General features: G+C 52.7%; 1 protein-coding gene across 2 annotated transcripts; it reads left to right on the top strand.

Moving 5' to 3' along the window:
• The first annotated feature begins 319 nt into the window (after positions 1-319).
• On the top strand, positions 320-21,019 carry CAD (carbamoyl-phosphate synthetase 2, aspartate transcarbamylase, and dihydroorotase). Of its 2 annotated transcripts, XM_080920418.1 has the most exons (45): positions 320-562; positions 767-906; positions 2,467-2,596; positions 3,092-3,234; positions 3,396-3,537; positions 3,832-4,003; positions 4,177-4,362; positions 4,504-4,616; positions 4,801-4,946; positions 5,171-5,302; positions 5,430-5,663; positions 5,769-5,990; positions 6,079-6,267; positions 6,451-6,575; positions 6,712-6,842; positions 9,913-10,025; positions 10,201-10,445; positions 10,539-10,785; positions 11,194-11,292; positions 11,448-11,672; positions 11,754-11,936; positions 12,022-12,240; positions 12,501-12,668; positions 13,288-13,470; positions 13,560-13,664; positions 14,414-14,653; positions 14,878-14,959; positions 15,131-15,297; positions 15,432-15,596; positions 15,742-15,873; positions 16,084-16,285; positions 16,583-16,773; positions 16,860-17,000; positions 17,178-17,279; positions 17,650-17,746; positions 18,059-18,109; positions 18,398-18,442; positions 18,541-18,710; positions 18,802-18,876; positions 19,298-19,510; positions 19,657-19,782; positions 19,911-20,066; positions 20,150-20,251; positions 20,433-20,527; positions 20,637-21,019. In XM_080920418.1, the coding sequence occupies exons 1-45, from the start codon at positions 481-483 to the stop codon at positions 20,737-20,739; spliced, it is 6,729 nt and encodes a 2,242-aa protein (XP_080776544.1). In that variant the 5' UTR covers positions 320-480; the 3' UTR covers positions 20,740-21,019. The 2 variants fall into 2 exon arrangements, with proteins under 2 accessions (XP_080776544.1, XP_080776545.1); XM_080920419.1 differs by lacking the exon at positions 18,059-18,109.
• Positions 21,020-22,486: the final 1,467 nt, after the last annotated feature.

The raw sequence follows: 22,486 nt of genomic DNA, 5'->3' as shown, positions 1-22,486 counted from the left end.
CTGCTTAAGGCTGAAGCGGCCATTGATAATAGATAAAGAAGGTGTGACATTGCACCACCTGGGGGGGGGTCTTGTGGACACTTGGTTTGGGAGTGGACTAGTACTAATTTGCATCACTGACTACAATAAACACCCACTGTTTTAGGGAATACAGCCCTACCTCTGTGCATTTCTACCAGGACTGGCTGGTTTGGGAGGGTCGGGTTTCTCCTGTCTCCGGTTTTGCTGCTGTGGAACCACCCTTGTTCCCGCCCCTTTACGTGCTTGGCCCCGCCCCTCACGCCGCCGGCTGCCTGCGCCGTCGCAGTCGTGCTTCAGCTCACTACGCTCAGGGCTCCAGCTTGCGGCTCCCGCCTGCTCTCCAGCGCCCTGCGCAGCGAGCCACGTGGACCAACTCCGGCGCGCGGTGTTCGCTTGGTTCCAGTGGGACTCGCCGCGCCTCCCGCGTCTCGGTGCTCGCCCTGTGTCAGCTCCGACCCTATGGCGGCCCTGGTGTTGGAGGACGGGTCGGTGCTGCAGGGCCGGCCCTTTGGGGCCGCTGTGTCGACTGCTGGAGAAGTGGGTAAGCAAGCACGGGCGGGCTACCGACCCACTCTGCTTAACCTGTCCACCTCTCCTGCACTCTCTTCTCCCCGAATCGATACCCTCAGCCCCAGGTCCCTTTCATCACTCACGACCGAAGCAGTCATCTCCTCCGGGATTTGCTGCGCTTGGGGCAGTGTTCCGATGGGTGCCCTTGCCAGAACTCAGCCCTGCCTTTCTTCAGTGTTTCAGACCGGCATGGTCGGCTACCCGGAGGCCCTCACTGACCCTTCCTACAAAGCTCAGATCCTAGTGCTAACGTACCCTCTCATCGGCAACTACGGTATTCCCTCAGATGAAGAGGACGAGTTCGGCCTGAGCAAGGTAGTCACACCCAGTGCTTTACGTCCGTCCTCAGATGAGAAGTTAACGGTGAAGTGGCGACACTGACACTCTGCTAGACATCCTGGAGACCACAGCTACACATACTAAGGCGACCGTGGTTACAGGGATTTTAGGTGCCTTGAAAGACAGAGCTGGAGACTCCAGGAGCACCCCCTCTTGTGTGTAGTGATGGTCCAAGGAAAATGGCAAAGGGTTTATGGGAACAGTTCTCAAAATTGCAAGGGGTGCAATTTCTAGTTATTTCTGTAAGGACCAACAAAGGATTTTCTTTTAAGCAGCCGGCCGAGTCATAGTGGTAAACAATCCTTTAGGTCCTTACAGTCCTTAGAATCCTTACAGATTCCGATACCCTTTGATAACAGTGGCGTGCCCAGCGCTGTGTTAAACCATGCGAGTAAGAAACGGGGTCGCGACCCACAGCTTGAGAAACGCTGGCGGAGACCGCTCTAAATTGGTGACATTGGAAGCTAGAAGGGTCAGACCTCTTCGAAGGCCAATCGTTGCCACCTTCTCTACATACCAGTGACATTGGTCACCATCTGGACTCCTTGGCCTCGTTTCGTTTTCTGCTTCTCAATAGTGTTTACCTCTAGATAAACTCAAGTTTCCTTATACAATGAGGTTCCCCTCAACCCCCATCCTGGAAACTATATTACCTCTGAGAGTTAAGTGCTAATATCAACACAACCATTAAGATATTGAAGGCACCATAGCCTAGGATCAGTATTCCACAAAACTTGCTTAAGCCCTGGTTCCAGGTTTACAGAGAGGTCTCACTATATAACCTTTGTTGTTCTGGAACTCAGCTCTACCTGCCTTTGCCTCCCAAGTTGTGACATTAGTTCATATGCCCAGCAGGTTTTAATTCTGTGGGGCTTTTTGGTTTTTTGAGACAGGGTTTCTCTGTGCATCCCTGGCTGTCCTCAGACATACTCAGTATGGAGACTAACCTTGAATTCAGATCCATCTGCCACACTGTCCTGGATGTCTAATGAGGGGGCACTAATTGTTATTCCTAGAAAGTATTCCTGGTCATAAACCTATGAAAACCTGCATTTTAGTTTACAGGGCAGTAACTTCTTTTCTTATTCTGTTTTAAGACAGGGTTTCTCTGTCTAGCCTTGGCTGCCTGAAGCTCATTCTGCAGACCAGGCTGGCCTAGCTGGCTTTGAACTCATAGATATCCACCTGCCCCTGCCTCCCCCAAGTGCTGGGATTAAAGGCATACGCCACCATCACCTGGCTACAAGGCAGTGTCTTATGAGTTTGCTTAATATGTAAGTTGTCAAAAATTGAGACCCCTGATAGAAGCAGGGTGAGTGAGACCTCCTCCTGTACAGCCCAGTTCATTTGCTTTGCCTGAACTTGTGTACGTGGGTCGCTCCACGGTCCAGCCACAACACCCTGCAGATCCCAGATGTACGAGTTAGTATTCTGTAGGAATGACACGCTGTCATGTGTGGTCAGACCGTAAAGGGACATGCCTTTGAGAGCTAGCTGTCTCTGAGCTGACTCCTCGTGGTCTCTTTTCTTCTGTAGTGGTTCGAATCTTCGGAGATCCATGTGGCAGGTCTGGTGGTTGGGGAATGCTGTCCCACACCCAGCCACTGGAGCGCCACCTGCACCCTGCATGAGTGGCTGCAGCGACATGGTATTCCAGGCCTGCAAGGTACAGGAGCAAGCACTGGCGTGTCTGGGTAAAGTACAGGGTGCCTAGACAGAGAGACAGAATGGTTTCTGGGTCTGTTAGTTTTCCTTGAGAGAATTGTGTAGTCTGCTCTTTTTGGGGAGGGGTTTCAAGATGGTATCATGTAGCCCAGGCTTGACTCAAACTCACTGTGTAGCCAAGGATGATCTGCCGGAGCTTTAGATGTCTACCACCTTACCCAGCTTATGTTCTTAATCCTATAATATTGTTGAACATGTTTGTTTTCTTCTAGAAGTTATTTTCAGTAATTAGGTCTGTGTAGATCATGGTTTAATGTCGATGTGATATTTAGGGCAAAGTTACTCGGTGGCAGTGCCCTTTCATCAGGGTGGTCCAAATTTGAATTCTGTAGAACAGTTGTGTTTGACTCAGGGCTGAGGAGGAGGAATGTTCTAGACATCTACCCTCACTGATGACTGCTTTGAACTGTCATCTGAGTCTGTGCTGTTTTGACAGGAGTGGACACTCGGGAGCTGACAAAGAAATTGCGGGAACAAGGGTCTCTTTTGGGGAAGCTGGTCCAGAAAGGGACAGAGCCTTCAGCCCTACCATTTGTGGACCCCAATGCCAGGCCCCTGGCTCCAGAGGTCTCTATTAAGGTATTGAGGAAGAGAATAGGACATGTTTGCACACAGAAGACCAGTGGTTACCTTTCTGGCCACAATTGGGACAAACTCAAGGACTTCAAAGATGGGGTTTGATGTGGGCATGTGTTACACTTCCTGATCACAGCTGTCAACTGTTGCTCTTTGCTCCTCAGACTCCACGGGTATTCAACACAGGGGGTGCCCCTCGGATCTGTGCTCTAGACTGTGGCCTCAAGTATAATCAGATCCGATGTCTCTGCCAACTTGGGGCTGAGGTTACTGTGGTACCCTGGAACCATAAATTAGATAGTCAGAGTGAGTATCTGGGACCTGCGCAGGTAAGCGGCTTGGGTTTGGGCAGAATTATCCCTCAGAAATAGCTAAGAGTCAGGATGGGTTGTAGGAAGGAAGGCAGAGACCGGGGATTTCACTTCTGTGGTCCAGGGTGGGTGTGAGTCTGCACCATGGCACGGCATCTTTAGGGAGTCAGCTCTCTCCTACCATGGGTTCTGGGGATTGAACTCAGGCCACCAGGCTTCACAGATGGTGCTTTCTCTCTGCTGAGCATCTCCTCAGCCCTTGGGTGTCAACTTTTTCTGCCTATTTCAGAATATGACGGTCTCTTCCTAAGTAATGGACCCGGTGATCCTGCCTCTTACCCTACTGTGGTGTCCACACTGAATCGAGTCTTGTCTGAACCTAATCCCCGACCCGTGTTTGGAATCTGCCTTGGACACCAGCTGTTGGCTTTAGCCATTGGGGCCAAAACTTACAAGATGAGGTGAGGCTTGTGAGAGGAAACGGAGCCCACACTTAGCGTCTTGAGAGCTGGGGGTTGTTGGCATGGAAACAGCCATGGAGCTGTGGGGAGCAATGGGATCTAAAAGAGCTGTGTTTCTGGTAGTGGGGGAGAGGTTGGCAAGAGGGATGGTGACTCTGTGTCCCACTCTCCAGATACGGAAACCGAGGCCACAACCAGCCCTGTTTACTGGTGGGCACTGGGCGCTGCTTTCTGACGTCCCAGAATCACGGGTTTGCCGTGGATGCAGATACTCTGCCGGCAGGCTGGGCTCCTCTGTTCACCAATGCCAATGACGGTTCCAACGAAGGCATTGTACACGACAGTCTGCCCTTCTTCAGGTAAGTAGGGGGGTGTTGAGGGTGACAAGGGGCCATGAAGATGAGAAAACAAGGCACAGCAGTGGCTGCCCTCAGTGCCCCTGAGGCCACTGTAGCCCTGGCAGTGATGTCAGAGCTTCTGTCATTTGATCTCTTCAATAGTGTCCAGTTTCACCCAGAACACCGGGCTGGCCCTTCAGATATGGAACTGCTCTTCGATGTATTTCTAGAAACTGTGAGAGCAGCTGTAGCTGGGAACATTGGGGGCCAGACAGGTAAGCCCCTTCATAGAATCAGGATGTGGACCTAAGCAGGGCTAGCTCCAGGTCTGTATAAAGGAACCCAGAGGTAGCGGATCTGGACGCTCACCCTCTCTGTGCTTTTCTGAAAGCGAGGGTCTAATGCGGATGGCCTCTGGAGTTTCGCTCCCTCTGACAGTCCATGATTTTGCATCCACAGTAAGAGAACGCTTGGCTCAGCGCCTCTGTCCCCCTGAGCTTCCCATTCCTGGTTCTGGGCTTCCGCCACCACGAAAGGTTCTGATCCTAGGCTCAGGGGGCCTCTCCATTGGCCAAGCTGGAGAATTTGACTACTCGGGCTCTCAGGTAAGGAGTATAGCTTCCCATCGGGATGTGCAACCCGTCTTGAGGAGGAGGAGCACATAAACACCATTTGCAGGGAGGACATAGGTCAGGTGTTCGGGTGTATAGATGTGGAGGTCGGGAGGAAGAGAAGTCACTTACTAAGGACTGGGAGTAAACAGAGGGGGAGAAGTGCCTAAGTCCTGTCTTTTGTAGAAGAGGCTGATCAGCCATTTTTCTCCTGTTAGGCGATTAAAGCCCTTAAGGAGGAGAACATCCAGACATTACTAATCAACCCCAACATTGCCACAGTGCAGACCTCTCAGGGGTTGGCAGACAAGGTCTATTTCCTTCCCATAACACCTCACTACGTAACCCAGGTACGACTCGTCAGGATGAACTGAGGAGGGGGACTAGTGATGGGCCGGGGGTCGATGGCCACTCTGGGCTCTTAAGCTGCTTTGGCCTACTCTCCCCTAATGCCTTTGGCTCCTCCCTCCTGCCTAGGTGATTCGTAATGAACGCCCAGATGGTGTCTTACTGACTTTCGGGGGTCAAACAGCCCTGAACTGCGGTGTAGAGCTGACCAAAGCTGGGGTACTAGCTCGGTATGGGGTCCGGGTCTTGGGTACACCTGTGGAGACTATCGAACTGACTGAGGACCGGCGAGCCTTCGCTGCCAGGATGGCTGAGATTGGAGAGCACGTTGCCCCCAGTGAGGCGGCAAATTCTCTCGAACAGGTTTGTTGGGTGTTTGAGTAGAAGCAGGGTGACATCATTTCCTCTGAATCTTATTTTTTGGGGTGCAGAAATGACTTATTGGTTCATGTCTCCTGCTCACTGCAGGCTCAGGCAGCTGCTGAGCGGCTGGGCTACCCTGTGCTGGTGCGAGCAGCCTTTGCCCTGGGTGGTCTTGGTTCTGGCTTTGCTTCCACCAAAGAGGAACTCTCAGCTCTTGTGGCTCCAGCTTTTGCCCACACCAGCCAGGTGCTGATAGATAAGTCTCTGAAGGGTTGGAAGGAGATCGAGTATGAGGTGGTGAGAGACGCCTACGGCAACTGTGTGACGGTGAGTGCTGGGGCACTGGTGGCCCGAACGTTCAGATGAGGCAGGGTCTGGAGATGTAGCCTCCTGGGCCTCTTGACCCCCTTTGTAGGTGTGTAACATGGAGAACTTAGACCCACTGGGCATCCATACGGGTGAGTCCATAGTGGTGGCTCCAAGCCAGACACTGAATGACAGAGAGTACCAGCTTCTGCGACGGACAGCTATCAAGGTCACCCAGCACCTGGGGATCGTTGGGGAGTGCAATGTTCAGTATGCCTTGAACCCGGAGTCTGAGCAGGTAAGGCTGTGAGGCTCATAGAAACTGCGCTATTGTCGGGTTGTCATGGTTAGGGTTGGAGTTTGGAGAGGGTCTTTTTCTCTCTCCGTCCCTAATAAAGGTCCAGTCATTTCTCCTCTCCTCTCTGAGCTCTTTTCTAGGCCAAGTATCAGTGACTTGCTCTCTCTGTTCTCCCATTTGCAGTATTACATCATTGAAGTGAATGCCAGGCTCTCCCGAAGCTCAGCCCTGGCCAGCAAGGCCACAGGCTATCCCCTAGCCTATGTGGCAGCCAAGCTAGCATTGGGCATTCCCCTGCCAGAGCTCAGGTATAACTTGGGAGGTCCTGGTGTTAAGGGGAGGGGATTAGTTAGAATTAGTCATAAGACAGAACCTATGAGAGGGACTGGGAGCTCAGCCTGTATGTTCTTCCGTCTTTTTGGTACCCAACTCACTGGTGCTCAGAAACTCTGTCACCGGAGGAACAGCCGCCTTTGAACCCAGCCTGGACTACTGTGTGGTAAAGATTCCTCGATGGGACCTCAGCAAGTTCCTGCGAGTCAGTACAAAGATCGGGAGCTGCATGAAGAGTGTGGGTGAGTTTGAACTCCCGAGGGTCCTGCTAGTACCAAGTGGTTCTCAGCTTTCCCAGTACTGTGATCCTTTAGTACAGATCTCAGCCTGGGCATGGCAGAGCATGCTAGCCATGCCTGTGATCTCAGCACTGAGAGAGGCAGGTGGATCTGTCAGTTTGAGACCAGCCTGGTCTATAGATGGAGTTCCATGGTGGCCAAGGCTACATAGAGAAACACTGTCTTAAAAAGCAGGTGGTGGGGGGGTAGAGCTTTCTCAGTTAATGGATACTTTTCAAGTTACATAGTTTTCTTCAATTAGGAGTCCAGTCAATGTCATCTGGAAGCCTGTGTTGGAATATAGTTCCTAGGATCATATTCTTTGATCTCTCTTATTTAACAAACAAGTAAATGGAGGGGCCACAGGAAAAAAGTGACCTGGCTTAGGGCTCACAGAGGAGTGGGGCATCAAAGCAAACAAACAGATCTCGCCGATTGTGAACCCATTGTTCACTATAGTCTCTCACCTCCATCCTGCTGGCGGCTCAATTCCAGCTGCATCGTTAGGTTGATAAATTCCAGTGACATTTTATTCACTGTTTAAATATTTCCAGGGGAAGTGTTACTGATCCTTTCCTGTAAATCCTTAATTCTTAAGATCTGTTAGTTTGTTGTTTGTGTGCACAGTATACGTGAGTGTGGAGTGTGCGTACCAGTGTGAATGTGGGAGTCAGGACAGTGAGAGTCAGTTCTCCCTACCTTTCTGAGTTTCAGGAACTGAACTCTGGTCACCAGGCAAGCTCCTTTCAGTCAGTGGAAGTCAGGGTGGCGCTAGCCATTCTTAGCCTATCTCCTCCTCTGGCAACAACTACCAGTATCTACAGTGGATATTTGTTTTAACACAGAGTTAAGATCAGAGCAAGATAGCAACAGTTAACAAAAGAGCTTTAGCACTTGGGAGGCTTAGACAGGAGGAGTGTAGATTCAAAGCCAGTCTGGGATCTGCAGTAAATTCTAAACCGTAGCCTAAACCACAACGGCAAGACACTGTCTCAAAAACAAAACAAAAAACCCACCAGACTATTCAGAATATTGTGTGATGAACACGACCACACAGTGGTGAAGCAAGCTGGAATCCCAGCCGATGTGCTCTACAGTGTCTCTGGTTGCCTCGTGTGAGAGAAGCATGCGCTAGTTCGGGTGCCACCAACTGATTTGGAGAAGCATGTCACCATGCTCCAGGTCTAGAGCACAAGTGACTTTTAAACAAGTACGTCTGGGCTCGGATATTGTTTCAGAATTTTTAGAAGGCCTCCAAGATTGCCAAGATGTTCCTTCTGGAGATGAGTTTCTGTTACATGAAAATTATAATAAACATGGGAACGGAGCCATAATTAAATTGTGGCTAAAATAAGTGGATTGGAAACAGGATAATCAGATTGATTCCCTGCTGAGATGTTGAAATGTCTCCCACTCCTCCCTGCTAACTTTCATAACTTTGTGTTTTTGATTTTGTCTTTTTGAGACAGCTCTAGCTGTGTAGTCAGCTATCCACTGTATAGATGAGGTTGGCCTGGTGTCCACTGTGCAGCCATACACTGTCCCCAAAGTCTTACAGTCTCCCCGCCTCAGGCTCTCGATTCCCCACCCCCCTGACAAGATGTCACTATATAGCCATACCTAGCCTGGAACTTGCTATGTATAGAATAGTCTGGCCTCCAACTTACAGTGATCCTCCTGCCTCTGCCTGACAATTGCTGAGATTACAGGCATGAGCCATCACATTCAGCTTCAAGACACTGATTAGCAAAATGATATGGTTCCCACTTAGTAGGAAGTTGGTCACACTTTGTATCTAGGACAGGCTCCTCTGGGATGGGACTGGTGTCTAGCAAGGGCTACAGTTACTGTCACCCATTGCCTTGCATTTCAGAAATCTAAATCGTAATCTAAAACAAGTACTACAGCCTCACCGCCAACTACACTTAAAAGCTACATGTCCTTCAGGCGTTTGGCAGTTAAATTACAGCAAACCAGGAATTGATGTGGGCTTATGAGGTTGTGTGGCCTTGTGGGGATGGGCTTCTGTGGGAGTGCAGGGGGCACAGAGCTGGTTTGTGTGATATAGTTGTCTACAAAACATATATAAGGGAAGAGCCAGGAAGATAAACTGATCCTTGTCTGGGTGTGGGTGGGTGTGGTATGTGGGACAGTATCAGGACAGCAGTACATTGCTGACTGTCTCCTTATCACCGCAAATTTGTATTCATTCATTCATTCATTCATTTTGAGGCAGGGTCTTTCTGCCTAGTACTGGCTGTCCTGGAACTTGCTGTGTAGACCAGGCTGGCTTCAAACTCCACAGAGATCCACTAGCCTCTGCCTCCCAGGTGCTGAGAATAAAGATTGGTACCACCCATTGGATCTTAAAATCTTTTTGAAAAAATGCAATTGGCAGCTGGGTGGGTGGTAGTGGCAGCTCAGGCATTTAATTCCAGCATTTGGAGGACAGAGGCAGTTGGACCTCTGAGTTCAAGGCCAGCCTGGTCTACAGAGTGAGTTCCAGAGAAACCCTGTCTTGTGGTGGGAAAGAGAGAGGAGTGCAGATGGTTGCTAGTCTCAAGAGCAGGATTATTTTCCCGTCCTCCAGACTTTTTAATGTTCTAGGATGAAAGATTCCAGAATAAAGCAAGCCAGATAGCTGGACAGTTTGGGCTGCTGTTGTTGACTAACAAGTTCCAGTATCTACAGGAAAGGAAAAGAGGTTGTGTTTAGATTTCCTTCTTTCTCTCTCTCTCTCTCTTTCTTTCTTCCTCGGGACAGGGAGGGATTCTCTGTAACAAGCCCTAGCTTTCCTGGAGCTCTTTTTGTAGATCAGACTGGCCTCAAACTCACAGAGGCGCACCTACCTCTGCCTCCGGAGTGCTAGGATTAAAGGCGGGCACCACCATGCCCAGCTTGCTTTTAGGTTTCTTTGTTGTGAAGCACCATGAAGACACCACCACCATGAGCCTTGCAGACCTACCAAAGATCAAAGTGAAACCCATGAGTCTACTGCCCCTTCATTCTCAGCCCTTCCATCCTTTTCCTCCAGGTGAAGTCATGGGTATCGGACGTTCCTTTGAGGAGGCCTTCCAAAAGGCCCTGCGCATGGTAGATGAGAACTGTGTAGGCTTTGACCATACAGTGAAGCCAGTCAGTGACGTGGTAAGCAGCTCTCCTCTCTGCAAGTACCCTGGCTTGGGCCCTGCTCCACACCACCCCTCAGCCAGAGCTTGTTGACCATAATAATAGCAGTGTTGACATGATTTGCTATCCCTTGCGTCCCTGGATGGATCTTTGTCCACCCCTGCATCCAGCCATTTGTGACCTTCCCCAACAGGAGCTGGAGACACCGACAGATAAGCGGATCTTTGTGGTGGCTGCTGCTCTGTGGGCTGGCTACTCCGTGGAACGACTCTACGAGCTTACCCGCATTGACTGCTGGTTCCTGCACCGGATGAAGCGCATTGTGACCCACGCCCAGTTGCTGGAACAACACCGTGGACAACCTTTACCCCAGGACCTGCTGCACCAGGCCAAGTGCCTCGGCTTCTCAGACAAGCAGATCGCCCTCGCAGTCCTGAGGTGAGAGGTGGTGGTGAGGGCCATTGGAGGGGAACCTGGGACGTTCTTATCTTCATCTGCCCATGGGATGTTTCCTTGCTAACCCTGCTTTAGCACAGAGCTGGCTGTGCGGAAGCTGCGTCAGGAGCTGGGGATCTGCCCGGCAGTGAAGCAGATTGACACTGTTGCAGCAGAATGGCCAGCCCAGACTAATTACCTGTACCTGACATACTGGGGCAACACCCATGACCTCGACTTTCGGACACCTCACGTCCTGGTCCTTGGCTCTGGCGTTTACCGGATCGGCTCCAGCGTTGAGTTTGATTGGTGTGCTGTGGGTTGCATCCAGCAGCTCCGGAAGGTCAGGGTCCCTCTTCTCTCCTAGTTTTTCTGTTCTCTGTGGTGGTTGCCTGTCCTCCCAAACAAGATCCTGGATTGTACCATTAACATAAGTCCTATAAGAATGTTCCTTAAGATATCTTGTTCTCTCTCTCTCTCTAACAGGCAGGCTGGCACGCTCTACTGGGGGCTTTGGCTCAGCTTCTGTGTGCTTCCTCTTTTTTTTTTAATTTATGTATGAGTGTTATACTCCTGCATGCCAGAAGAGGGCATCAGTTCCCGTTACAGATGGTTGTGAGCCACCATGTAGTTGCTGGGAATTGAACTCAGGACCACTAGAAGAGTAGCCAGTGCTCTTAACCACTGGGCCATCTCTTCAGCCCCTGTGTGCTTCTTCCTAATCCCTAATGTATCTCACCCCCTACGGCAGATGGGTTATAAGACCATCATGGTGAACTACAACCCAGAGACAGTCAGCACCGACTATGACATGTGCGACCGACTCTACTTTGATGAGATCTCTTTTGAGGTGAGAGGGATAAGGGCTACCAAGGTACTTAGGGAACAAGTGGGACAGGACAGGCACCCAGGATTCCTTGGTACTTGGGTGGGGGTAAGGGAGTACTGGTGAAGATGACTTCCTTGAACCCTTTGGTTGCCTTTGGGTCCTTTCCTGTACTTCAGGTGGTGATGGACATCTATGAGTTAGAGAACCCTGAAGGTGTGATCCTATCCATGGGTGGACAGCTGCCCAACAACATGGCCATGGCTTTGCATCGGCAGCAGTGCCGAGTGCTGGGCACCTCCCCTGAAGCCATCGACTCAGCTGAGAACAGATTCAAGTTCTCCCGGCTCCTAGATACCATTGGGATCAGCCAGCCTCAGTGGCGAGAGCTCAGTGACCTCGAGGTAGGTTGGGCCTGGCAGGAAGCCGGAGCTGAATGCTGTTTGTGAGTGTGACCGGCCCCACTGAACTTCCTGTCCCCGCAGTCTGCTCGTCAGTTCTGCCAGACTGTTGGGTACCCCTGCGTGGTGCGTCCTTCCTACGTGCTCAGCGGTGCTGCTATGAATGTGGCCTACACTGACGGGGACCTGGAGCGCTTCCTGAGCAGTGCAGCCGCCGTCTCTAAGGAGCATCCCGTGGTCATCTCCAAGTTTATTCAGGAAGCAAAGGTGAGGGTCTCTCCCGCCAGCCCTGGAGGAGGGGAGGAGGAGAAAATGACCCTGCTCTACCATTCTTCTGCCTGTCTGCCTCCAGGAGATTGATGTGGATGCTGTGGCCTGTGACGGCATCGTGTCGGCCATTGCCATCTCTGAGCACGTGGAGAATGCAGGTGTGCATTCAGGTGATGCCACGCTGGTGACCCCCCCACAAGACATCACCCCTAAAACTCTGGAGCGGATCAAAGCCATTGTGCATGCTGTGGGCCAGGAGCTCCAGGTTACGGGGCCCTTCAATCTGCAGCTCATTGCCAAGGTAATAAGTCGACAGGAAGGGACAAAAGCCTACAGTTCCTCCATATTCTCTGCTGGCCTGCACTATCTCTTACCCACACCCACCCTGGCAGCAAAGCTGGGGAAGGGGTTGTTTCTAGAGCCCACTGCAGTGTCAGGGCTGGCAACAGTCATCCAGCTGATCACTCGCTGAATCGAGAGAGAGGCTGAGAGCCCAGGTCAGTAGAGAGGTGTCAGCACACTTGGGCTTCACAAGGCCTGACCTGAAGTTCTTTCCCCTAGGACGACCAGTTGAAGGTTATTGAATGCAACGTGCGAGTATCTCGCTCCTTCCCCTTCGTGTCCAAGACACTGGGTGTTGACCTCGTTGCCTTGGCCACAAGGATCATCATGGGGGAGAAAGTAGAGTCTGTGGGGCTCATGACTGGCTCTGGCGTCGTGGGAGTGAAGGTACATTAGGGGATGGGGCCTTTGAGCCTGGTGTACAGGATCCCCTAATTGCTATAACAAGCTCAGGTGAAAAACTAGATGGTTCTGTAAAATGTGGGACAACTATCTGCTTTATTTAATTATACTATTTGAGCTACTGGAGACTCGAACCCAGGGCCCCCTTTCTGCCTCTGAGCTAAGGGAGAGAGCTCAAGGAACAGATGAACTCGCACCCACGCGAGGCATTATTGCCCAACCATGGGATGATATGGTGGCCATCATCTCTTAAGAGATTACCCTGTAGGAGGCAAAAGAAGTTTGGTTCAAAAATAGCTTGTTATGGAACAGTCTGTGATACACCTACATAACTGAGTTATAAACCAAATGTACAAGGAGTTTGGAGATTGGAGGTGTTGTTTCCAAGAGTGTTTTGGGAGACAGGGTGGTACTGGAACTGAGTTGCAAGAATGGTAAGGCTGTTGGGTTTGCAGAGCTTCTTGGGGCTGAGTCCAAGGCCGGAAAACAGCCATTGTGGAGGCAGTGTAGAAGCTAGAGGGCCAGCCCTTCTATGTGGGCGTGATGGGGACAGGGCCCCCTTTCTGCCTCTTGTCCCGACTCTTCCATCCTGCTGTTCCCCCAGGTACCTCAGTTCTCCTTCTCACGCTTGGCCGGTGCTGACGTGGTACTCGGTGTAGAGATGACCAGTACTGGAGAGGTGGCAGGCTTTGGAGAGAGCCGTTGTGAAGCCTACCTCAAAGCTATGCTCAGCACTGGCTTTAAGATCCCAAAGAAGAACATCTTGCTGACCATTGGCAGCTACAAGGTACCTGGGCCCCCCGGGGAGGTGGGATTCACACAGCACATGGCTTGGGCTGTCTAGGCTAGAGCTCACTTGCCTCTGCTTGGTTTTAGAATAAAAGTGAGCTGCTCCCGACCGTGCGGCTGCTCGAGAGCCTGGGGTACAGCCTCTACGCCAGCCTGGGTACAGCTGACTTCTACACTGAGCACGGTGTCAAGGTCCGTAGTCATTCGCCTCCTACTGTCCCGCAGGCCCCACAGGAGTCTCCTTTCCCCTTGGCCCCAGGGTAGAACAAGTAGGGTGTGTTTCTCGGTGGCTCTCTGCACTGTTAGAGCTCTCGTGTTTTGTTTTCTTCCCAGCTCTTGTACATGTGTGCGAGTTTGTACTGCTAGTAGTGACCTAACTAACCCTGTTCATATAGGAGAAATGCTTTGTCAGTTGAGAACTGTACCTTGCCGGTAGCAAACAGGCAGTACCTCATCCCATGGACTCTTCATTGTGGGTTAGATCCTTTCAGATAGGCCTTCCCAACTGTCTTAGTCAGGGTGTCTATTCCTGCACAAAACATCATGACCAAGACTCAGGTTGAGGAAAGGCTTTATTCAGCTTACACTGTCACATTGCTGTTCATCACCAAAGGAAGTCAGTACTGGAGCTCACACAGGGTAAGAATTTGGAGGCAGGAGTAGATGCAGAAGCCACAGAGGAATGCTGCTTACTGGCTTGCTTCCCCTGGCTTGCTCAGCCTGCTTTCTTATAAAACCCAGGTCTACCAGCCCAGGGATGGCACCACCCACAGTGGGCTGGGCCCTCCCCCTTGATCACTAGTTGAGAACATGCCTTACAGCTGGATCTCATGGACGCATTTCCTCAGCTGAGGCTCCTTTCCCTGTGATAACTCCAGCTTGTGTCCAGTTGACAGAAAACCAGGATAAGGTTGGTCTTGACCTTCGTTCTGGGTTGGCAGGTAACAGCTGTGGACTGGCACTTTGAAGAGGCTGTGGATGGTGAGTGCCCACCACAGCGGAGCATCTTGGATCAGCTTGCTGAGAACCACTTTGAGCTAGTGATTAACCTGTCGATGCGTGGGGCTGGGGGTCGGCGTCTTTCCTCCTTTGTTACCAAGGGTTACCGTACCCGGCGTCTGGCTGCTGATTTTTCTGTGCCTCTCATCATCGACATCAAGTGCACCAAACTCTTTGTGGAGGTAATGCAGCCCTGGGTGCTGAAACGGCAGGTGCTGTGATGGGGAAAGAGAAGTGTGTTCTGGGGATTAGGAGATGACTGTGTTCATGGTAAAGCTCTGTGGCTCCAGAGGCCGTGAAGTGGATGGACAGAAGACTGTGGGTTGTAGAGAAATGGGTCCTAACTTTCCTCCCAGGGCCACCCACTCTTCCCTTAAATCTGTCCTGATTTGCTTTGCATCTGCAGGCCCTAGGCCAGATCGGGCCAGCCCCTCCTTTGAAAGTACACGTTGACTGTATGACCTCCCAGAAGCTAGTGCGCCTGCCTGGTGAGTGCGGCTTTTGGGTGGTAAATGCAGCCACAGATTTTACAGACTGCGCAGGCCTGAGAGTCTCTCAGTGTGAGCTCCCTGTCCACAGTGCTCTTGATTGGGAATCTGTATCAGTGGCTGTGAATTTTCTCCCACTCCAATTCTGATCTTGCCCCCACCTCCTCCTAGGATTGATTGATGTCCATGTGCACCTTCGGGAACCAGGTGGGACACATAAAGAGGACTTTGCCTCAGGCACAGCTGCTGCCTTGGCTGGGGGTGTCACCATGGTTTGTGCTATGCCAAATACCCGGCCCCCCATCATTGATGCTCCTGCTCTGGCCCTTGCCCAGAAGGTGAGCCACTATATCCCTGCCTTCTTGACCTCTTTACCTCTGACCTTCCTGTGACCCCAGCTACTGGTACTTTGCTGACTTACGTGGGCGTGGATGCCAGCAAGCCTTACCTAATATATCTGTATCCTATCTAGCTGGCAGAGGCTGGCGCCCGCTGTGACTTTGCCCTATTCCTGGGAGCCTCATCTGAAAATGCAGGGACTCTGGGTGCTGTGGCCGGATCTGCAGCAGGCCTGAAGCTCTACCTCAATGAGACCTTCTCTGAGTTACGGCTGGACAGTGTGGCCCAGTGGATGGAGGTAAGCAATGTGTCACCACATGCTGTCTCTTGGCTTGAGGCCTCATCTACATGAGCTGCCGGCAGAGAGGCTTCAGCGGTTTCCCAGAGCCCTGGGCTTTTAATGAGTGCAGCGATTTCTCTTATCCGTTCTTTTCTGTCCACAGCATTTTGAAACCTGGCCTTCCCACCTCCCCATTGTGGCCCATGCGGAGCGGCAGAGTGTCGCTGCGGTCCTCATGGTGGCTCAGCTGACCCGGCGTCCAGTCCACATATGCCACGTGGCTCGGAAGGAAGAGGTGAGAGTGCATCAGAGAGACTGGTACCTCTGTCACTTTCCCAGGAAGACCAAAGGTTACCACACGTCCTCTGAGGCAGGAAGGGGTGGGAGAGCACAAGCCAGAACCCTTGGCACATTTGGCCCTTGTTCTGAGAAAGAATGCCAGGCCTAGAGATTTAGAAGCACCCATGTCAGAGGCCTCCTGTGGATTGCCCTCCTCTCCCTCTAGATCCTGCTGATTAAAACTGCAAAGGCACAAGGGCTGCCAGTGACCTGCGAGGTCGCACCTCACCACCTGTTCCTGAACCGGGAAGACCTGGAGCGCCTGGGACCTGGAAAGGGAGAGGTCCGCCCCGAGCTGGCTTCCCGAGAGGATATGGAAGCCCTGTGGGATAATATGGCGGTCATCGACTGTTTTGCCTCAGACCACGGTGAGAGGGCCCAGCACGTATCTCCTGCCTCAGCTTGTGCCCCAACTCAAGCTGTGGAGCAGCTCTAGGAAGAAAGAGGCAGCTAGGCTGGATTCTGGGGTCCTTAAGCACAGGGAGTAACAAATGCTGGTCAAAACAAGAAAATGAAAAGCTATGTGTGCAGGGGCCGAGCTCTAGAGAGCAGCTCAGACAGTGTGGCTATGAGCTTGATAGTGAGGACCATGGCTTTGCTACAGTGAAGTCTTGGGGTTAGGTGGCCGAGCCTGCCTCCCAGAATGATAGCTGTTTTTCTCACAGCTCCCCATACCTTGGAGGAGAAGTGTGGGCCCAAGCCTCCCCCTGGCTTCCCTGGGCTGGAGACCATGTTGCCGCTGCTGCTGACAGCTGTGAGTGAGGGCCGGCTCAGTCTGGATGACCTGCTACAGCGATTACACCACAACCCTCGGCGGATCTTCCATCTGCCTCTCCAGGAGGACACCTATGTAGAGGTGTGGGGACGAGGGCCTGGAGTTGGGGAGAGTTCCACCCTCAAAGTTGTCCTCTGTGTGACCTGACCCCGTGACCCTTTGGACAGGTGGATCTGGAGCACGAGTGGACAATCCCCAGCCACATGCCCTTCTCTAAGGCCCACTGGACCCCATTTGAGGGTCAGAAGGTGAAGGGCACTGTGCGTCGTGTGGTCCTTAGAGGGGAGGTCGCCTATATTGATGGACAGGTACGTGCGTGGTCCCCAGTTGGTCTCAGAAGTGACCTCGGACACCGTTTCATTTTACTCCCTGCCCAGTATAGACCCACTGGCCTGTGTCCTGGGTGACATTTTCTTGCTTGTGTCTGCTTCTCTCAGAGTCTCTGAACTCCCTGCTCCCTCCTGTTCATTGCCTTCTGTGCACAGGTGCTGGTACCCCCAGGCTATGGACAAGATGTACGGAAGTGGCCTCAGGGGGCTGTTCCACAGCCTCCTCCTTCAACTCCTGCCACCACCGAAATAACCACGGTAACTACCCTGCCCCTGGGTTGGAACTGGCTGCCAGCCCAATAGGGCTGGGCTAGCAGCAATTTCATTGGTGGTAAGTGCTACACTTGATAGTTAAAAATCACACCACCTGCCTCCCTGTCTACTGCTGAGGAAGCCAGGTCTCGAGCCTGGTGATAACATGTCGGCCCAGGCCTTGTTAGATTGCACGTGCCTCCAACCGGCCAGTGTGTCTGCCGGCCGTTGACTGACAGCATGTTGAGAGGCTGCAACAGTGCAGAGGTGGGGTGGGGTGAACTCCACACAAGGGGCCGCTGGCTTTTCCTGAGGGACTGTGTGTGGCTAACATGGGTCAGTGACTTCTCAACATACTGGGTCATCTCCATTGCAGACACCCGAGAGACCACGCCGAGTCATCCCAGGCCTTCCTGATGGCCGCTTCCACTTGCCACCCCGGATCCACCGGGCCTCTGACCCAGGTCTGCCAGGTAAGAGAGGCCCTTGTGGTACAGAAAGTAGGCTCCTTCCTACTGACCTGTATAGGGATAAATGCTGTCCCCCATAGCCTGACTTAGAGAGGGATGGACTCTGTTCCACACAGTGTCCATGACAGGCCAGGGTTGGGGGCCCAATGAACAGATTCGGGCTCTTTTCAAGACTCCACTGTCTGTCCCTTTTCCTGTCGCACTCTCCTGCTCCTAGTCTGCTCCTCTGTGCCCTACTTTGACTAAAGCAGCTACTTCAGTAGGAAGTAAGCATCCCATAGCATCTTCTCACAGGCCTTTTTCTGTTGTGGGCAGCTATGTACCTCCGCCCAGGAGCTGGGATCTCATGGGGCAGCCGAGCATGGGGTAAATCCCGCTTGCTGGTTGGTGTGAACTTGGCCATTCCTCTGCCTCAGATCCTTTTTCGCCAGCTGGGAAGGCCCTGGGAGGGCACACTTGGCCCATACAGCACAGCACCACAGGGAGTCCTGGGTCCCTCCCCATAGCTGCTGCACCCTTCCTGCCTCCCCTAACCTGCTGTAGCACCTGTGACTTGAGGTGGCTTTAACACAAGTACTGGGAGCAGAGGTCATTGTCATTTGGGCCCACCACACCATAGCCACCGGGTGACCTCTGTCCTATTGTCCTTTGCAGCTGAGGAACCCAAAGAGAAGCCACCCAGGAAGATAGCAGAGCCAGGTGAGCCCATGCTGATGTATATTTACCTGGGGTGGGGGCTCTCTGTAGTCTGATCCAAGTAGGGAGCCTTCTGACCAGCCTCTTCTGCACCACTGTAGAGCTTATGGGAACCCCTGATGGTCCCTGCTACCCTGCAACACCGGTACCTAGACAGGCATCACCCCAGAACCTAGGGTCTTCTGGGCTGCTGCACTCCCAGATGTCACCCCTGCTTCACTCCCTAGTGGGCCAACACATCCTTTCTGTCAAGCAGTTTACTAAGGATCAGGTACCTGGGGATACAGGGCGGTGACACCCAGAGCTTGGGGGTTTGGAGTGTGGGCACAGGACCTACAAGACTGACTTGAGGTCCCTCATAGATGTCTCATTTGTTCAACGTGGCACACACACTACGGATGATGGTGCAGAAAGAGCGGAGCCTCGACATCCTGAAGGTCAGGGCTGTGGGTTCCAACCTTTGCCTTCCCTGTGGCCCCTGTCTCGAGGGCTGCACAGTGGGCAGTGGCTCTGCCTGGTGCTGCCATCTGGTCCGTGCATGTATGTATGTATACAGACTGCACCATAAGCAGGTCTCTACTCTCGAAGGTCCTTTCCACCTGGGCCAGCATCCTTGGCTTCCTCCCAGCAGTGACCTTATACATGGGGTCATCTGATCTACAGTGCATTAGTCACAGGAGAGAACTGTTGACATTTGCTCTCTGGGGTCATGCACAGTCATGGTAGTGTGGGAATGTCAGGCTGTGACAGGTCTCGGGAGGTTCCCAGCATCCTCTGGTGTAAGTGGGAGGTGAGTGCTGCCCTGTGCACGTTCCCAAGGCACACATGCACATAACCCTTCCACTTGTTTTTCCCCAGGGGAAGGTCATGGCCTCCATGTTCTACGAGGTGAGCACCCGCACCAGTAGCTCCTTCGCAGCAGCCATGGCCCGGCTCGGGGGTGCTGTTCTCAGCTTCTCGGAAGCCACATCCTCCGTCCAGAAGGGCGAGTCCCTTGCCGACTCGGTGCAGACCATGAGCTGCTATGCTGATGTCGTTGTGCTCCGCCACCCTCAGCCTGGCGCAGTGGAGGTGAGGCCAGCCTGTGCTCTCCGATGAGGTGGCTGAGGCTGAGCCCTGGGACGTGATGTCCCTTCCTGCCCACACATAGATGAAAGGACCCAGGAGATGCAGAGTGGACGCAGGGAGAGCCCTTACGCTGTTTCCTGTCTCCACAGCTGGCAGCCAAGCACTGCCGCCGACCAGTGATCAATGCGGGAGATGGAGTCGGGGAGCATCCTACTCAGGCCCTGCTGGACATCTTCACCATTCGAGAAGAGCTGGGGACTGTCAATGGCATGACGGTGAGGATGGGGAGGACTGGCGTGGGGGCGCTCCAGGCAGGCTCCACTGTGTCCAGCAGGCCTAGGCCTTTGAAATGGGAAGAGGGATGCTTGTCATGAGCCCACCTGGTGACTGGCTGCCTCCATAGATCACTATGGTAGGTGACCTGAAGCATGGGCGCACGGTGCACTCCCTGGCCTGCCTGCTCACCCAGTACCGTGTGAGCCTGCGCTACGTGGCACCTCCCAGCCTGCGCATGCCATCCAGCGTACGGGACTTTGTGGCCTCCCGAGGCACCAAGCAGGTGAGATCCTGGTGGCTCAGCCCACACCAGAGGGATTGGGTGGTGAAAGCTCTGCGTGGCATTCACCGGGGATCCCTCCTCAGGAGGAATTCGAGAGTATCGAGGAGGCGCTGCCCGACACTGATGTGCTCTACATGACTCGGATCCAGAAAGAACGATTTGGCTCTGTCCAGGAATATGAAGCTGTGAGTACAGGGCGTAAGGCAGAAGCCTGGGGCTGGACTGAAGGGCGTCAATACAAAAGGGCGGGGAGAGGCACGTTCCAGGTGCCGAGGTTGCTGGGCCGTGTGTGAGTGTGCAAAGCCCCAGTTTTGTTCCCTCGCCATCTCTGTCCTGAGTCTAATGGAGTCCCTACCTACTTTACAGTGTTTTGGTCAGTTCATCCTCACTCCACACATCATGACCCGAGCCAAGAAAAAGATGGTGGTGATGCACCCAATGCCCCGTGTCAATGAGATAAGGTGACGTGGCCCCTCTGTCCTAGAATACCCTCGGGCTGGTGTGGGGAGGGGCCTTCACCTGAACCAGCTCTCCAGGAGCTGGGTGCTAACACGTTTGCTTCCCTCGCAGTGTGGAGGTGGACTCAGACCCCCGAGCGGCCTATTTCCGCCAAGCTGAGAACGGCATGTACATCCGCATGGCTCTGCTTGCCACCGTGCTAGGCCGTTTCTAGGACCCAGCCTCCTCTTTGTCTCTTCAGGCCCAGCTGCTGGGCAAGGAATCCCGATGCCCCCCACGGGGGCAGCACGCCTAGCAGATGTCCTGGAGCATACAGACAGCCCAAGCACATATATGTACAAACTGGGATTAATGCTTTAGGCTCCAGACTAGGGCACTTTCTGACTTTGGGGTACAGTCTCAGATACTGGGAGCCCCTCTGCCTCATCTCCATTCTTACACCTCACATCTGTACAGCTACTTTTGTACTGGCTATAATAAACAGCAGAACAGTTCCTGGTTGTTCATGAGTACTGTGGGCTAGCAGAGGATGTCTCTGGTGGGGAGACAACGCCTCCTCCCCACCCAGCCTGGGCTCTGTAGGGTTCCAGCTGACACTTGGTGCTCTTGAATTTGTTTTTCTGACATGAAAGCTCTCCTAGAGACTCTGGCTTGTGTCCAGCCTACTCTGGGTTACACGGCAGTCCATGTCCTGAGCAGTGGGGCTTGGCCTCCTTGGTAGAACACTCAGGTCCTGGTGAAAGGGAGGCTGTGCACTGGGTGGGAGCTGCTGGGATTCTTGTCCTCTAAGCATTAGACTTTCTGACTAGCTGTCCTTCCATGGCCTGGGTTGCTGTCACATCCTCAGACCCTAGCCCTGGTGTACTCCAGGTGCCCTCAGTTGGGGAACCCCTCTTACCAGGGGGGTGGGGGGGCATGGAGAGCTGAGCAGCCTTTGGCATGGAGCTCCTAGGGTACGTGTTGGATGCAAATAAGGGGGTCCATGAACTTAAACAACAGTTCATTGGCATATCCTGGCTCAAGGCGCCTCGTGCAGTGAGTATTGAATTAATTCACCTTTGCAGGTTGTTTTCAGGTTTTTGAAACAAAGACTTGCTCTCTCTCACAGGTGTGTCTGGAATGCCTCATAACCCAAGCTGTTCACAGTTTAAAGCCTCCCTCCCTCCCTCCCTCCCTCCCTCTCCCAAATCCTCAGAGGATTTTCAGGTTTTGGTTATAAGAAAGGCATCCAGAGTACTGGTCTGACATCAGTACCCAATGGTTCAAGCTGCCCGGACACCATTCAAGAAAACTAAATGTCTTCCCTAGGAGCAGTTAGTTAGCACCTTGCAGCAGTGGGAGGAGGCTCTCCCTGTTTAAAGGGATGCAAACAAACTTCACGAATGTTTTCATCTCAACAGCCTTTGGGCCACTTTTTCAGATGAGCAAACTGGTTCGGAGAAGTCGATGGGTAGCTTGTGAGACTGAAAGCCACAGACTGCTTGACTTGAAACCCATCCTTCTATTAGAAAGGAATATGTCTGGCTTTAAGAACATCTAAAACCAGGAGAGACAGGGTACACAGATCAAGTAATGTCCTGAAGGGAACTAGTTTGCAGAGATCATGACTCAGAAAGGCCTGGTGGGCAGGGCTGGGTGGAAGGTCTCAGGTACACTACAGTCTGGCAGAGGGGTGAAAACGGTCTGCCGTACCGAGGTGAGCCAGGCTTGGCAAAGAGCTGCTCAGTGGGGATGGGATCGATACCGTGGGCTATGAGATTTGTGTATCAGTTCTCAAGGAACATAGGTCGATAGCCTGGATGCTGTTTAAAAAACAGTGGATCTAGGTACAGTTCTGTGTCCTAAAGAGGCCTGAGACAGCCAGGCCTGCTACAGTGGGAATCCCTTCCTGTCTTGAATCCCCGTTCCCAGCCAGTTCTCAAACTAGAGAGGTAAGCTTGAAGGGTGGCAAGTGGTACCAT

This window comes from Micromys minutus (assembly GCF_963924665.1).
Source record: "Micromys minutus genome assembly, chromosome: 1".
In the NCBI taxonomy this organism is placed as follows: Eukaryota; Metazoa; Chordata; class Mammalia; order Rodentia; family Muridae; genus Micromys; species Micromys minutus.
This window is presented reverse-complemented; position numbering and strand designations above follow the sequence as displayed.